The sequence below is a fragment of the Suricata suricatta genome, chromosome 5 (assembly GCF_006229205.1).
Source record: "Suricata suricatta isolate VVHF042 chromosome 5, meerkat_22Aug2017_6uvM2_HiC, whole genome shotgun sequence".
NCBI classification, from domain to species: domain Eukaryota; kingdom Metazoa; phylum Chordata; class Mammalia; order Carnivora; family Herpestidae; genus Suricata; species Suricata suricatta.
In genome coordinates, this window is record NC_043704.1 from 68044896 (window position 1) to 68062442 (window position 17547).

At 48.3% G+C, this 17547-nt stretch overlaps 1 protein-coding gene across 3 annotated transcripts in view; it reads right to left on the bottom strand.

Moving 5' to 3' along the window:
* Positions 1 to 17547, bottom strand: part of SEMA5B (semaphorin 5B) — a 117535-nt gene that overhangs the window by 14732 nt on the left and 85256 nt on the right. For 2 of the 3 annotated variants that reach the window (XM_029939451.1, XM_029939450.1), the window contains exons 4-8: positions 14627 to 14672; positions 4334 to 4396; positions 3858 to 3956; positions 3150 to 3363; positions 2203 to 2488 (exon numbers count right to left, since the gene is read on the bottom strand). In XM_029939451.1, the coding sequence (XP_029795311.1) occupies positions 2203 to 2488; positions 3150 to 3363; positions 3858 to 3956; positions 4334 to 4396; positions 14627 to 14672 (708 nt within the window). The remainder of the gene's footprint in view (positions 1 to 2202; positions 2489 to 3149; positions 3364 to 3857; positions 3957 to 4333; positions 4397 to 14626; positions 14673 to 17547) is intronic. The other variant, XM_029939449.1, reaches the window with a different exon arrangement.

Genomic DNA, 17547 nt, shown 5'->3' on the forward strand with positions numbered 1-17547 from the left:
AGGGTGAGCCTGGTGCTTTCCACACCATGGGAGTGTCGCAGAAGGAGGAGATATGGCCCTCACCCTCTGGAAACTCAGGGAAAGGCCCCCTGATGAGAAGCACTAGGGGATCATTCTGTCCTACTTCCTCATGCCTTTCCCTTCTCTAGTGGGAGGGTCAAAAAAGTTAGTGTTTTTCAAACATTCAGCCCACTGTAAGAGATACATTTTATATAACGACTCAGAACAGTACACACATGGGCATACCCATCTGTGAAGAATCTTCATGAAACAATACTTACCCTTACTAAATACATTATTGCACTCTGATATTTTTATTCCATTCTATTCTCCTTTCTTCATTTTATTTAATTTTTAAAGCTGGTTATCAAACCACTGATTTATGCTGCGTCCCACAACACCCTGAGCCAGGTGACCTCTTAAGACCCTTTCAGTTCCAGAATCCAGTGTTTCTATGAGCTTGATGTGAACAGGCCACAGAGGCTCTACCACTCCCCCAACTGTTTCCATTAGTCCCTCTCCCAAATGTGTCCACTTCCCACCCTCCACTGGGGTCAGCCCCCCTCATCTCCTGCTGGATGCTGTGTTGTCTTGTTGGCTGGCCTCCCTAGCCTGTCCGGTCTCTTAGAATATATTCTCCACACAGCAGCCACAGCAAACATTTCTAAATGCACATCCAAGCTAGCCTCTGGCCAGCTTCAAGCCCTTAAATAATCTCGCCTTGCTCTTAGAATAAAGATCAAAACACTTAAGCAGTCAGTAAGGCCTTTGGGACATCATTCTTCCTGTCCCAAGCCCTCAGCCTGTCCTCACTCTGCAGGCTCCTGTCAGGCTGGTCTGCACTAAGTTCCTCAAACATTTATTTCCTCCCATCCCCAAGCTCTGTGTGTGGTTCTCTTGGTCTGGAATGCTCCTATTCCCTAGTTAACTCCCACTCATCCTGTTGCCATCACTTCCTACAGGAAGGCTTCCCTGATCACCACCCCTCCATACTGGTAGAGGCTCTCAGCACACTGCTTTGCCCTTTGTAGCATTTATCACAGTTAAAACTGGGTGTTTAAAACCACCATTTCTAGAATGTAAGTTTCTTAAGGGCAGAGCCAGGTCTGCTTATTCTTAATGGCATCCCTGCTTCCTCGTTGTCCCAACCCACCACCACCACCATGACATGCACCTGGCATGGAGAAGGCACACAATACATGATCTACTTACAATCCATACTGATGTCATCATGCCCCCCTTATGCCTCTCCAGAAGCTCCTGCCCTTTGCTCATGGCTGCCCACTTTCTGGTGCTGACTGCCAGGCTAGTCACTAAGTTCTGGTTATCAGCTCATGGCTTTGTGGGCTACACTGCATGTCTGTGCCCGGCTTTGGATAGTCTCTCTGTTGCCCTTTCCCAGTGTTCCTCTCATCCCTGTCCATCCCCTCAGACTGTCCTTCCTATAGCAGGCCTGGCCCTCATCCAAGCCCTGCTACCTGGGGCCCAGGGTAAGCAAACACCACTCCAGGGCGCATATGTTTTGAGGTCCTCACAAAGCAGCCCCAGCAGCATCCTGTGACACAGATGTGCTTCTTGGTCTCTGCTGCCTGTTCAGCATTCTGTGTATGAAAATCACCTGACTGGGTCAGCCTTGACACAGAGGGGGGCAGTGGAGGGAGCGTCTCATGATCTCCTTATACCCAGGCAACAAAAGGGGTTCTAATTCCCAGCCTGTGTTTCCCAGGGTCGTCAGGACCACCAGAAGACTCTGCTGCTTAGGTTTAGCAGGTTCATGGAGTCCTGAAGTGAAAGGGACCAGAAAGACTTCCCTCTGAGCTTGCCCTTAAAGGGCTGCTCCCGGACCCTCCCGGGGCTGCCATCCCCTCATCCAAGGCGGGCTATTTCCCTTTTATCACCAGTAATGACTTCCTTCACAAAGCCATAATCCAGCTCCATTTACTTTCTTCAGATCTGGCCTAGCCCTAGCAATCCAGAATGAGTCCTTACCGGTCCAGAGGAAGTGAGCCACAAGCAAGTAAGGAGTGTGTTTTCTGGGAGCAAGTTAACCCTTAAGACCGGCTGGAGTGCTGTTACCCTCAGACTACCCAGAAGGCATGCACTCCCCATCTTACAGAAGGAGACACCAGGGCTCAAAGAGGGCCCTGCCCACCCCCCAGCAGGCTGTGAGGCAGGAGGGATGGCAGAGGGCAAGTGACTCACACGTTGGTGGTGAAGACCCCGTAGATGAGGTCCTGCTCAGGCAGGTGGAAGGCACTCTGCAGCTCATTGTAGTAGAAGGGGACCTCGCCCGGGCGGGAACAGTTGAGCCGGGCCTTCATGAACGTGGTCCACGTGTCCTCCAGCAGGAAGCGGCCCCCCACGTCATTCTTGCATACTCGGGCCACCCGAGAATACACCGTGCGGCCGCAGTCATGCTCCACCGCGTTCTCCCGCAGGAAGAAGTACGCGAACAGCCCGATGTCATAGGCTGCCACAAAGTTTGGCTCTAGAGGGCAGAAGAGGAGTGGGTCGGGCCAGCAGGGAGGAAGGGGACAGAGTCTTGAGTACTTACTACTTCCATTTCCCCAGGTGGGCATCCTGACACCCCTGGACAGCTTGGTGACCTGGGCACTCTAACCCTGTTCCTACCTCCAATACAAAGTGGAGTTATAATAATAATTAACGTGCTTCTGAGCACTCACTGCATACCAGACAATATTATAAGTACTTAGCAACCTATGAGGTAAGTACTATGATTATCCCCATATTATAGATGAGAACATTGTGGCAGAGGGAGATCAAGTACTTGCTCACAGTCTCACAGCCGGTCAGCAGAGAAGCTGGAATTCAACCCCAGGGGACAGGAAGCTCATACCACCCTCTCCCAATCTATTCTTTCCCATAATCCTTTCTCCTAATTAATTCCTAACTCTTCCTTTGCCCTCATAGCCTCCCCACCATCTGTTCTGGGTACTCAGGACATCGGTGATTTATCTGGGGTGCTTCTCCGAAGTGCTATGGTCCTTGGGCAAACATCTTCCTGACTCTAGGCCTTTTGAGGAAGCAAGTGTGAGCCCTTTCAGAGGTTGGGCAGGAAGGAGGATTGATAGGGTCAGGGTGGGCTGGCTGGCAGGTGAGCCCTCACCCCTGGGGCTGGGCCCCCTTACCATTGAGCCACTTGGAGTTATACTGGGCAGTGCGAAGAGGTGGCCCGCTGCCCAGGCTTCGGTAGATGGCGGGGTCCCGACCTGAGAAGTCAATGACGGTGGCTGCATAGAGCTCCCCCTGAGAGGAGATGACAGCTGTGGAGTTGTGGCGCGGGTCGTAGGGGCAGCGGGCCACACCATTGATCTTCTCTATGGTCCGGCTGAGGTTCCCCACCTGGGGATGACGGGCAGATAGGGGCACTTTTCCCTGAGACCCAGGGGCTCCCTGTTTTCCCCCACGAGCCCAGAGTTTGCTTCCTCTTGGGTCCCTGGTCTCTCAGGGCCTCTTCCTCACTCCTCCTCACCCCCCACAGCCCCTCTGAGGGAGCAGCCATCATGGAGCAGGGAGATTGTGCCCCAGGAGCTCCATCTGCCTTTGTTCCCTGCCCCCCAGTCAGAACCCTTCAAGGTGAGGTTCACTGATAAACTACAGCAGGCCCAGTTAAATGTTCAACGAATAATGAATAATTGTTTAGTATAAGTGTGTCCCAAATCTCACATGGGACATACGTATGCTAAAATAGATGTTTATCTGAAATTAAATTTAACTGGATATGGCTTTTTTTTTTTTTAATCTAAATTTGGCCACCCACTCCAAGACTGTGTAGTGCCTGGGAAACACAACCTCTTGTGCCCCCTTCAGTTTGTCTCCCCCTGAGGAAGCCCCACCTGTCTGCTGGAGCACACTGGGGAAAAGGCATTGGTCCCACACATGAACACTTTCCGGCCAGTGACAATCAGGACTCGCACGTAGTTCTGACACTCCTCCTAAAGCAAGAAGGGAGAGTAACAGAGGACCAAGTGCACCGGCTGTGGGGCTGGCTGTCTTTCCCTCCCACCACTGCCCCCACGGACATTGGAGAGCACTCGCCTCGGCCCCAGATATGCCCTGTTCTGGAGTTCAGGCTGCATCTGGGGACATGCCCTCCCCTCACACCTCCCTCCCAGGCCAGGTGGCTGCATCGCTGCCCACTCAGATGACCAGGGCTGGAGCCTCACCTGCTCCTGAATGCCCCCCACCCTGCTCCTCCAGGCTGGGCCTCTTACACAGGCAGTCTCGTGCCCACTCGGTGACCCTCCATCCCCACAACCACATGCCTCCTGCCAGCTCTAAGCGAGGCCCCTGCACCACCAGGGCCACGTACCTCAGTCTTCCCTTTGCTTTGGCAGGAGCGACGCGTTTCCTCATTGGAGGCCCACTCTGTGGCCTGTGGGAGGAGCACACAGACGTCACATGCCTGTGGCACTCATGGCCGGGGCAGGCAGCAGTCAGGGTCGGGAATGGACTAGAAGCTGGGAAAGGGTCAATGACAGCCTGCAGGGTAAGGGTTCCCCTCACCACATCCACTTGGACCCAGAGGGCTGCCAGAGACCTTTAAGGAGGATGTCCCCTAAGTCCAACACCCTCCCCACCTGCTTGCACGAGGGAGGCCTAGAGGAACAACTTCCTCATGCTGAATTATCCCCATGCAGCTCTGTCCTAGGACTCCCCATCCTTCCTTCCCAGGTCAGCCAGGGAGCTGCAAGTGGCCAAGGACGACCTGCAGACCCAGAGCAGGAGACGGAAAACACCCCTCCCTGTGTGCCAGATGTCTCTCTAATGAGTGGGAAGAAAGGCTAGATTTTGCAAAGCTTAGAGATAAATCTATTTAATTTTCTCACTATTATCCTGCAAAGTGTTTTCTTTTTTTCTTCCCCCTTAACAGATGAAGAACTCAAATTCTGTGTGACTTGCTGCTGCCATGTGCTAGAGCAGGGATTGGAACTGCATTCTTGATTCAAAAGCTCTGTGTGTGTTTTCTCTTTATCCCACTGTATCTTCCTATTTCTTTTTTCTTTTTAAATTGTTTTTTAAAAAGTTTATTTATCTTGAGAGAGACAGAGCAAGCACATGCAAGTTGGGGGGAGGGGCAGGGTGGCAGCAAAGAGAGAGGGAGAGAGAGAATCTAAAGAAAACTGTTAGTGCAGAGCCCAATGCAGGGCTTGAACTCACAAACTGTGAGATCATGACCCAAGCTGAAGTTGAACACTTAACTGACTGAGCCACCCAGGTGCCCCCTCAGTTTCCTCTTTCTTACTTGTTACCCCTCTCCCTGATTCTGTGCTGTCTGCTTCCTTTCTTGCTTCTTTTGTAGCATTACTCATGCTCTGTTATGGGGTGCACCATTGGATGCTAGAGGACACAGTTTTCACTCAGGGCCTCATGTTACCAAGTGTCATGGCATTAGGAGGGGGCTGTTCCCCACCTAGGAACCCCTTTTCCTCTTCACCTACTCTGTCTCTTCTCTCTGACATCCCTGCCAGCCTCTAAAGAGCATCTGGAGGGAGGATTGCTACCCTCCAGGTCCAGGCAATGCCAACAGCCCTGGTGTGTAGCTCATTATATATTTCTGGGTCACATGTATAAACATGAACTGCCTACCTGTCCTAGGAGAGGGAGCCTTGAGCAAGCAGGTCTTCCATCCAAACAGGGGGAGAAAACAACCACCTGCTTTTCATTTCTCCCAGAGCTGCTCCTAGCCGTGAAGTCTCTGCCTGCAGAGCTCCAGGGCTGGGGTGCGGGAGGGGCAGGGTGCCTGGAGAGGGAGCAGCAGGCTGCAGTCCACCCACGGCTCCAAGATGGCTGCTTTGTGGGGCAGAGGGAGGGCTGGCTCCCTCAGACCCCGGATTCAGGAGCTGGGGGACAAGGTGGTCATGCCTCCATCAGACCTTTGAGCAGACTGAGCTCACCCTGCCATGCCAGACCTGGAGCTCAGGCAGGTCTCTGCTCCCAGGCCTTGAAGGAGGGCACATTACCCCTGGCATTTGGCCATAGAGCCATGAGGTTTATCTGAGGAGGAACAATGGAGCCATTGTCATCCTCCGGACCCCATCAGCTCCCTGGCTGAGCCTGATGTGAGAAGAAAGAGGGACATAAACAAGCAACTTCAGGGCCTTTGGGACCAGAAATGACCCACAGACACTGTAGACATTCAGGCCTAAGGCTCTGGACAGTGGAGGGCTGTTGAGCCAGGGGGGTGGGGGGGGGCATTGCTGCTGGTGGGCAAAGGGACCTTGTTCATAAGGGTGTGGAAGTTCCTTTAGGTGGGTGGGTGGGGCAGCTGTGGACACATGAAAAGCAGACACCCAGCCAGGCTCTGTGCCAGGGACTGGACACACCTCTCTTGGATCCTCACTGCAGCCAGTTTGACATTTAGACTTTTGCTCATGAAGTTCAGAGAAGTTGAGCAACACGCCCAAGGTCACAAAGCTAGTAAGCTGCAAACCCAAGATGCAAACCGGGACAGCTGACACCAGAGCTGAGCTCCCTGTTACATCCTGCAGCTTCTCACAGTGAATAGATTTCTCAAACCCAACGTTAGAACATATGGCCTGTAAAGAATATGTATATTTATAATGATAACAGCACAGAACAGGCTTGTTTGAGTCATTTTTAAAAGTTTTATTTTATTTAAAAAATTATTTATATCAAAGTAACGATAAAAAAAGTAATGATGCACAGTTGAAAAAGTTAGAGGATTTAAAAAATTATTTTAAAAAACCCCAACAACTCACTCCTCCTCCGCCCCCCCCATCGTATTTCCTAAGGACAACTTTCAGTGCTTTTAGGTGTTTCGATGTGTGTGTGTCTTTTAATCTAATTTCTCAAAAGTATGTGTCAATCTCAGACCTTCTGACTACCTGTCAATGGGGGGGGTGGTGAAGATTTTTCCCACTCACCCATCCTGTTCTCCCCCACCCTCAAGCACACATACATTTCCCTTCTCCTCATCCTCCCACTATAATGATTTAATATTACACTAATTTAACATATTAATATAATTATTTAATTTTAAATTAAAATAATTGGTATTTACATTATTATGAATATATAAAAATTGTTGACTACTATCAGTCAGTACCCTGGATTTCACTGAATGTAAGACACCATTGATTGTAATATGAAACACCAAGAAAGAAAATATGCTGCCAATCAAATCCTTTATTGCTTAAATTTTTAATGTAAACTTATTGAAAGTGCTCTTACTGAGACATACAATTTTTATCATCTATCAATCTTGTGAGTACAACGAAAAATGTAAGCAAAATTAATTATTCCTAAACCTTCTTTGAATTCAGAGTTCACCTCTTTTGAATCACTTTTCTCTTCGGTTGTCAGTGCTCATTTGTTTTGTTTGTTTGCTCGTTTTAGAGTATCATTTTTTTGAATCACCCAGTGTTTCAGTGATAACTGTAACTCTTAAAGAATATTCCACTCTGCTCTCTGGAGTTTTCTTCCAAGTTATTGACCCTATTCTGCAAGTTTGGACGCTGGTACTTTCTTATCTTACCAGAAAATATCCACAGAGGGTTTTCTGGAAAAAAAAAAAAAAACAACCAGGACTCAAATTCCCTCCGCATATGATCCTGAAATGTTAATGTGTTGCTGTTATTAGAACACCAGGAATAATGACCAAGTTATTGGTCAATGTCCAACAGGTGTTCCAAATCCCTCTCAATATTATTTATCGATTCATCTTTAATTCCCATTCTCTTTCTTCTGCCCTAGCCTCCAGCCTCCTGCCCCATTGTGGACTGGTTGCTCCTGGGGCCTCCTGCTTGGCTGTTATCCTGGAACTTACCTTCTCTCTTCTCCTTTTCACTGAATCCCATGTTTCCCCATTTTTTTTTATTTACTTGCTTATTTTGGTAAAACACATCTCCAGTATCTTCCTAAGAAAATGAACATGGTAGATCAATGTTTAAAAATTCCTGCATGTTGGGGCACATCGGTGGCTCAGTGTGTTAAGCGTCCAACTCTTGATATCAGCTCAGGTCATGATCTCATGGTTCATGAGATCAAGCCCCTTGTCAGTATCTGTGCTGGCAGTGCAGAGCCTGCTTGAGATTCTCACTCTCTCTCTCTCTCTCTCTGTTCTTCCCCCACATGCGAGTGAGTGTGCACACACTCTCTTAAACATTAAAAATTTTTAAAAAACATTAAAAATTTTGGATGTCTGATTCATTCTATCTTCATACTTGATGGTTAGCTTTGATACAGGACTTTAAGCTGAAAATAATTTTCACTCAGAATTTTAGAGGCATTTATTCCTCCATTGTTTTCTAGATTCCAGTGTTGCTATTGAGAAGTCTGATGTAATTCTTCTTCCCCAACTTTTCTAATGACTTTTTCTTTTTCTTTAGGCTCTAGAAACTTTCTAGATCTTCTCTTTCATAACAATATCCTGAATTTCATACTGATGTGCCTTAATGCATGTTCTTTTGGGGCGCTCCTTTAGTCTTTTCAATGTGAAGCCTCATCCTTCGTGTTGGCAGATTTTTTTAAATGTTATTTCATCCTTAATTTCTTCCTCTGTTCTTCCTTTTCCTCTGTTCTCTTGTTTGCATCTCCTATTAATCCAATCAAGTGATGGTCTTGGTGCATCGATCCTCTAATGTTCTATTATTTATCCCCTGTTCTTGATTTCTTATTTTTTGTTGTTCTAATTTCAGAGATATTTTTATTCAACTTCGTCTTTTAATCCTTCATTTTTATTTCCCCAATCACATCTTAATTTCCATATTTTTCATATATTATTTTGTAAAAAATACACTTTTATGTCTCAGGAGATTCAATGAGTTTTTTCTGATTAATCTTTTAAAATGTTTTCTTATATTTCTCTAATTGTCCCTGTTTCTTACAGCTTTCTTCATTTTGTTTGATTGTTTATTTTGATCTTTCTTTCACTTTAGAGGTTTTCCTTAAATGTCTGGTGATTTGGGGCTATTTCTTTATATTTAAAATAAATCAACTAACCATTTCCCACTGAAAGGAACCGGCATCTTAGGGTAATGGCTGATTCCAGGTCTGAGGTTAGGAAATGTACAAGGGGAGCCTGGAACATCTCCTCAGACCAAACAGCGAGGATGCAACCAAAGGCAAAAGAGTCATCGTGTCAAAGGACCCAGGAACCAGCTTGAAGAGGCCCTGTACTGGGAGAGATGGCATAGCCATGGAAGATAACTGCAACAGACCGAAACTCATCAACAGCGTTTAAAGCCATTTTGAGTTTGTAGTAATAAGAAAAGAATAAAATTAATTGATCGTCATTGACAGATTGATCATTGACAGACATTAGCCAAACAGCTCATTCTTTGAAAAGTAGTAGATAAAGAAAGAGTATTGGACATTTATCCTGCCTTTCCTGTATGACTGTATCATTGGGTAACCAAATAAGAGATGAAGAGAAGTTTTTCTTTGTAGAAGTCCAACTAATACAATGTAACACTTACAAGATTAATGGATCTGGGAAACAATTATCAATGGCTGCTAACATTAAAAAACACACAGAGAAATCAGATACAACATACCTCCTTTAAACAAGTACACAAAACACTTATGAAGGAACCTTGTTGGAATATAAACTGAATAAAGTCTTTAGATCTAGCATCAATTTATAGGTGATATAGAAAATAGAGGAATATGTTATGATATACCACTTGGATTGCGATCAGCAAAGTCCGGACTGTGGAAAACCTGATTGGACAAATGACCAGGTTTCTTCAATAAATAAATTGCACAAAGAGAGAAAGAAGAGAAACACTGTTCTAGCACCATACCCCCTTTGTCCTTCAGCTTTCTTGGAGTCTCCAAATTTGGAGAGTCACCAGTTGGCTCTTTAGAGAAAGGGTCTTAATCTCCGTTTGTTGCGGAAGGGGTGAAATGAGTGAAGGGATTGCTGTGTAAAATGGGATAGGATCTCTGGATTATAATTTCTCAATTTAGACAATTTCAACTACCCTCCCCCCCAACCTTATACCTCATCTTCCCATTCCACAATTTCCCAACATCCCAATTTCTAAGCCCTTCTGGAGGTGGGGGTCAGGTTGCTTCTCTGCCATATTCTCCTCTGTAAACTATTCTGCTCTGTCTAGTCAATTATGACCGTCCATCCACTTTCCATCTCCCTAAAATATGTTTAATCTCTTCTCCATTGACGTCTCTTTTGTTCTGTCATTGTGGATCTGTACCTTTTAAAATTCCTTACTGTCTTTTTAGTGGGGTTTTGTGAAGGGCTGGAGATAAGTATGATCAATCAACCTGCCATACATAAAGCTTTAAACTAGGACTGCCCCAGAAATTCCAATATGTCAGTCTCTAGTAATAGAGTATCTGTATAGTTTTCTGCTAAAGGAGAGAGCAGGCAAGCTAGCCAGGACCTGGATAATCTCCTTGCAGACCCAGCAACTCCCCTGGATGCCAGCGGCAATGGCTCATCATTAAAACATCTTCTGAGCAATAGGCCCACCATTCAGTAGAGTTTAGATTTCAAATAACTTGAGAGCTGTCAGACCAGTTTGGAGAATGTAGAGATAACTAGAAGAGAGCTCAGAATCAGCTTCACTTGTCTGCCAAGGCCCAACAAAGCCCCACATGCATCTTGATGCATTTGTGTGGAAACAGTCCATGTTTCTGCACTTCAGGGAATCTGTCAGCCCAAGATCATAAATCCATTGCAGTTAGGCCTCCAGTCACATCATTCCCTGGAACCACTCTGGCAAAGGTCAGAAAATTACCAAATCCAGGATTGCTTCTCACACAGCAGCCCCCAGACATTGCTGACCACTCGCCACCTTTTCTTTATTTCTCCAAACCAGCTTAGGTTACACTGATAAATAACCATCACTGACGAGCTGATTTTATTTCCCCTTCCCAACCGCAAGCATGAGTACACACGCGCGCACGCCCGCACATACGCATGCACACACACGCACTCACGGGCACACACGCACTTACATACACTGCTCTCTGTGCTGCTACTTGCACCTCCCATCCCTTTAGTGCTGGGAGAATTGGGAAGGAGGCTGGGCATTTCGATTTTTCTAAAGGAATAGTAGTTTACATAAGCTGTGTAATAGGAGTTAGGTACTTAGAAGTCCTTTTAATGGACACTGGTTTGGATTAACTGTTTGTATTTAGATTTTTCTTTAAGGAATGTTAATTATTTAGGCCATCAATAAAGCATTGTTAAATCCTTCCGTGGGTAAGTGGGAAGATCATTTGGCTGTACCTCAGAGTTACAGCCTTGCTTCCCCAGGCAGTATGGAGGGTAGAAGAAGCTGGCTTGGGGGGCCTGGGCCCCACCTCCTCCTGACGCTAGTGGTCAGCTCTTGGTTAGCACTTGGTTGCTGTGAGCCACTTGTGATAGCAGATACTGAGGACTGAAAGCTTATAAGCTGGGGCCCAAAGCCCCAAATAGGGCAATGGAAGGTCACTTGCTGAGGTCAGGCTTCTGTGGTCAGAAGTCAAGGCTTTCTCACCAGGCCCAGTGACAGACCAGGGGCCCACCTCCAGCCTGTCCAGAGAATGCTGGACAGCCCACTCCAACCTCTCTCCCTTTGCTTCCCCTTTGGGCCAGATGGTAGTCCACTATGGTGGGGATATGGACATGAAATCCTCTCCTTAGTTCTGTTATGGAAAAATCTAGCCTAGACTCCTGAGGTCTGCCCCAAAGAGACATCCCAGGAAGGTACTGAAACCAATTCCTGGTGTACCTGATTGGTTTGCAGCAATCTCCAGAGAAGCCCCCACAGCTGAGCCCCCACCCCAAGTATGAGTTATAGACTAGCAGAAGATATCTTCCCTGGGCACAGGCCAGCTCGACTCAGCTCAACGCAGAGGAGCCAAACGCCAGGCCTCACCATCAAGCCAGAGAGTTCTAACATCTGATAAGGTATGGGACCGGAGACCTGTGGGCCAGCTGTCAGAAGCCAAAGCCGGCAGGCAGCACCTACAGAAAAGGCATTGACATCGTAGAGCAGCAGTTCCTAAATTTGACTGTACCCTGTAAGTACCTGGAAGCTTTAAAAAATCCCAGTGCCGGGACGCCTGTGTGGCTCAGTAGGTTAAGCATCCACTTTGGCTCAGGTAATGATCTCACGGTTTGTGAGTTCAAGTCTCGCATCGGGCTCTGTGCTGACAGCTCAGAGCCTGAAGCCTGGTTCGGATTCTGTGTCTCCCTTTCTCTCTGCTCCTCCCTGGCTCATGCTTTCTCTCTCTCTCAAAAATAAATAAACCTTAAAATTAAAAAAAAAATTTTCCAGTGCCCAGCTGCACCTCAGACTGATCAAGTCAGAATCTCTGCGGTTGAGACCCAGCATCAATGTTTTAAAAATCTTTCCTGGTAAGTCTACTGGGCAACCACAGCAGAACCACTGCCACGAGCCAGCCTAGCTTCTTTCCCAACCTACTTTATGTTATCCAGCTCTGTACGCCAGAGACCTGGATGGCTCCACTGTGGGCCAAGCCTTTGGCCGAGCCTTCCAGGGCTGCTAACTTCCCCTCCAGGGTCACATTCCTGCGGAAGACAGAATGCCCGATGTGCCCTGGAGCTGTTCGATGCTGTGACCCTGTGTGTTTTTGTCCCCTGTAGATCTTCCTCCCTCTTCTCTCCATCCCTACTCCACTGCCTTAGTTCAGTTTTCCCCATCACTCACCTGGACTATCACAGAGGCCTCTTCCCAGGCTCCATTCTCTGCACCAGGCCAGGTGCAGTGTGGTCACTCTCTTTTCCCAGGCCTCGTCTCCCACCCCGTACCCTACTCATACCCCATGATCCTGCCCCTGGGCCCCTCAGTACCCATGCTATTTCATACCTCTGTGTCTCCTCCATAGCTGCTTGGCAAATCCCCACCCTTAAGCTCCAGCCTAAGGGCAGCTTTCTGAGACAGCTTTGCAGACCATGCTGAGCCTGATGGGTTACTAGTGTCTCCAGGCCACCACTGAACCTACCATTCACCCCTCCCTGCATGCTTTGCACAGCATTGCTTTGATTTCTGTGCATCTGTTTCTCCCTCTCTCTGGGACTACTTTACTGCTCCTAGAGATCTTCATTTGCAGACCTTGGGAACCTAACAAAAAGCAAACTGCCTGAGCTCAGGGCAGGACCCCTGCCAGGGTCTACTTCTCTGTGCCAACTTCCCCCAGGCTCTGACTTACTGCGCTTGGCATCTTTTCATTTTCTGTGGATGTCAGTTGGTAAGTAGGCTCTAGACGGGCTGCTTGTGACCAAGCTGGCAGGTCACCGATGCTGTCCTAGCCCAGGCCCCAGGATCATGCCACAGAAATCCCATCCAGGACAGGGAATCATTTGTGATCATCTGCTTATTCCTGAGGCCAGTGACTAAGCCTCATTCACCTTGGATCTCAATCAAATACCTAGTACCATGCCTTGGATCAGACTCAGTTTTCAGTAGGTACTCAACAAATGTTTATTAGGTGGGTAGTTGAATGACTGGATGGCAGTTTGGCTGGCAAGGGTAAGGACTGAAGGATGGGTGGAGCCATAAATGAATGAATGGTGTTTCCTTTCTATTTGCCCTAGTTCCTCAGGCCCCTCCCTTCCGACCGACCATCGAACATTTTCTGCTCCCTTATACCTCCCCTCTGGCAGCCAGCTGCAATGGCCCATGGGGGTATACACCCAGGTGCAGCTAGAAGAGATCAGACCAGAATGTCACAACAGCTCACCAAGGAGGTGTCCCCTTGCTCAAATGCCATTTGCAGTGAAACTCCATATCAAACCCTCCAGCATCTGACTGCCTCCTTTAACCGTCCTGTAATTAGGTTGAATGCATCATTCACCATCTTTTCTTGGCTTTACTGTTGAATCCTAGAGGTCAGAGACTCTGCTTGTCTTACCACCCCTCCTCCCCCAGCTCAGTTCTGATGCACAATATACACTCAAGCCTCCTAGACACAAGAGGGGAGGCTTTCCCCTCATTGAGGAAGAAATGGACTTTTCTCTAGAATGTTCAGCCTCTGCAGAGATGGTTTGGCATCTGTTTCTCAATCTGGGATAAATGTTCTGGATCAAGAAGTCCCATTAAAATGCCTCCCAGAGCACTTAGGGAATTGGGGTTGGGGAGTCCTTCTTGGCAGCAGATAATAAATCAATCACAGCTCAGTGAAAATGCTGAGTTAGAATGGGATCACTCAGGCCAAACTAAGAAGGGAACCGGGGATACCCTTTCTCTTGAGGCCCAAACTGAGTCCTTCCTGTAGGACTTAGAATGACCAGTCACTCCAGTTTGCCCAATCCTGTCCCAGATTTAGCACCTAAAGTCCTGCATCCCGAGACCCCTCAGTCCCAGGCACACAGGGCCAGCTGGTCACCTTCACTCGGGTGCCCCTTCTCTCCCCTCATCAGCAGTTTCTCTGCACGATGTGGGAGCCCCCTGTGTGCCTCCACCTTTATGTGGGTGACCCTTGCTTCCAAATACCTTTCCGGCTGTTACCTGGAAGCCAGCGTGAGTCCATGGCCAGTGAAAAGAGCACAGGGCTCCTGCTTTCAACCACAGGGGCTGAATTCTGAAGCTTGCTCCCTGTGCTACCCCAGCCCCGCCTCCCAAATAGCAGGGAAATCACAAGGAAAAGAAGGGAAGGGAGGCAAATGTACCTGAAGAAGGGAAACATTGGCAAGGCTGAGTCTGAAGAGGTAGTTCCTGTGAAAACAGAGACAAGAATCATAAATCAAGCTGGTTCTGCAGGCAGGTCCCCAGGAAGCAGCTTCCTGGCTCCAGCTTCATAAGGTGCCAGGACGGGGTGCAGATTGCAGAGGGCCTGTGGTGGGCCAAACCCCCAGGGGGAGTTTTGTCTCTATTGGCTCTGTTAACCTTCACAGAAACTCCATGTGTAGAGAGAGAAAACTGCATTTACAGATGAGGAAACAGGTTGGATAAATGGCCAAGTCACAGACAGTAAGTGAGGGAGTTGGGATTCAAGCCCAGACTCTCTATCCCTGATGCCCACGCCCTGCTCCCTGGCTGCGCTGGCAGGCCTGGAGAGCAGCCTACCACCTTCCTCCCAGCCAGGGAGCCCGCTGCTGGTAAAAGCGATGCCTCAGGGAGCTTCTGCAGGAGCCTAACACGCCATCTCCTCCCTTCCACCCTGACCCATGCCACTCCTCAGACAGACTAGCCGCCTCTCCTGCACCATGCCTGCGGCCTCTGGAGTTTTGTCTGCCTCCTTATCTCCGACAGCCCCTTCCTGCGGGGACTCTGGAGCTGCCCTTCCCACGACCGCCTCCCTGGACCACCCCATCCGCTTTTGCCCAGTTGCCCTCTCTGCGCCCCTACGATTCCTCTCCCGCACCCCCAGCCCACACGGAGCCGCCAGTCTCATCTGCCTCAAGTACTGTTTTCATCACATTAGTCTCCTGCTCAAAAACCTTAAATAAGGAACCGTGCCCATGCAAAAACCTGCACGTGGATGCTTATAGCAGCGTTATTCACAATTGCCCAAACTTGGAAGCAACCAAGAAGCCTTTCGGCAGGTGAATGGATAAATACACTGTGGTGTATCCAAATAATAGAATATTATTCAGGGCAAAAGGGAAACGTGCTAGCAAGTCATGAAAAGACATGGAGGAAACTTAGATGCATAATACTAAGTAAAAGACGCCAATCTGAAAAGGCTACACACTGTATGATTCCAATTATATGACATTTTGGAAAAGGCAAAACTATGGAGACAGTAAGAGATCAGTGGCTGAGGGGAGGGGGGATGAACAGATGAAACACAGCATTTTTAGGGTAGTGACCTCCTGTGTATGATGCTGTAACGGTGGATACATATCATTATACCTTTGTCCAAGTCCACGGGATGTCCAACACTAAGAGACCGTAACGTAAACTATAGACTTGGGGTGACGATGATGTATGTGTCAATGCGGGTCTTCAGTGACAACAAATGTACCCTTCTGGAGGTGGAGGCTATGCATGTGTGGGGGCAAGGGGTATATGGGAAACGTGTGTACCTTCCCATCAAGTTTGCTGCCAACCTAGGACTACTCTAAAAATAATAGTCTTAATTTTTTAAAAAGCCCTTGAAGAACATTGATGCTGATACTACTACTACAGTTAGCCACCCATCAAGTACTCACAGCACTGGGCACTGAGGAAATTGCTTGGCCTGGACTCCGGAGCCACAAGGCCACTATCACTATGCACAGACTTGGAGGGGGACAGAGCCACCGGTCAGCATGCCACACAAAAGTGGCTGCAGGCTCACAGAGTAGACGCTGCAGCAGAGACAGGGAGCATTCCAGCTTGGCTCCTTTCTGGGGACCTTGTGGGGGCCTCAGTGTCTGCGTCTGTAAAATGGAGAAACTAATGCCTGTCTTTCTCATTTTGCAGGACTGTGGAGACAGGGAATGGTGCGGTGCATGTTAAAAGGTTTTATTAGTATCAAACAGATGTAAAGTCTTGCTTTTCCCTAAGAATTCTTTTTCTCTCCTTCTAACATTTTCTTTTAGCCATTCCTCTTTTGGTTCCTGAGGTTTTTAGGGATAATTGCTTTAAAACGTTCTGGCCTACCTCAGCTATACAGAGAAGAAAATTGAAGGGAAACATTGTGGAGTGGGCCAGGATGAGATGGGGGGGGCGCTGCTGAATGAATCGGGGGCCTGAAGGAGACACTTGAGCCTGGAGGCTTCTTGTCCCCAGCTCTGGCTCCAGGCCCAGCCACCACTTAGCGTCTTTGCTGTCCTGGGGCTGGACAGGCCTCGCCATTGACCTTGGCTGCAGGCCTCTGCTGTCCCTCCCCAGGTCTTGCCCTGCAGAGCTTCCCCACCCCCTCCCTCCTGGCCTGAGAACAGACGGGCTCAGGCTCTGCCCCAGCTGTCTGCTCAGGTAACACAGCCGTCTGCTCACAGCTTTAAAAAATTAGGGGAAACATTGCATCATTTTATTAATTTTTATCCCATCAAAAGTCGTTCATCACGGCATTGCAGTCTGCTCTTCTGGGAGAGGAGAACAGAGAGAAATCTCTTCAGCCCCTAAGTCCCTTATGGAACAAGGCAGGGTATGAATGAATAAAAAATATCCTCAGCCTGAATTCCAGAGACCTGGGGGGTCAGAGAAAAAGAGTGGGGAACGTCAGGCAGAAGAACAGGAGGAAGGAAAGTGACCTAGAGAAAGGGGGAGAGGAAGCTGAGGACCCGCTTCCTGCCTGACTCTCCCCTGTCTCTGAGGGCACAGCCAGGCTCAAAGCCACAGGAAAAGGGACGCCTGTGGGGAAGCCCCAGAGTGGATCAAAAACAGTCACGCGAACACAAGGCAGGCGCCTAACCCTTCTCGCTTCAGTTTCCTTTTTTTTTTTTTAATGTTTTATTTTTGAGACAGAGAGACAGAGCATGAGAGGGGCAGGGGCAGAGAGAGAGGGAGACACAGAACCAGAAACAGGCTCCAGGCTCTGAGCTAGCTGTCAGCACAGAGCCTGACACGGGGCTCAAACCCACGAACGTGAGATCATGACCTGGGCCGAAGTCGGAGGCCCAACCGACTGAGCCACCCAGGCATTCCTCAGCTTCAGTTTCCT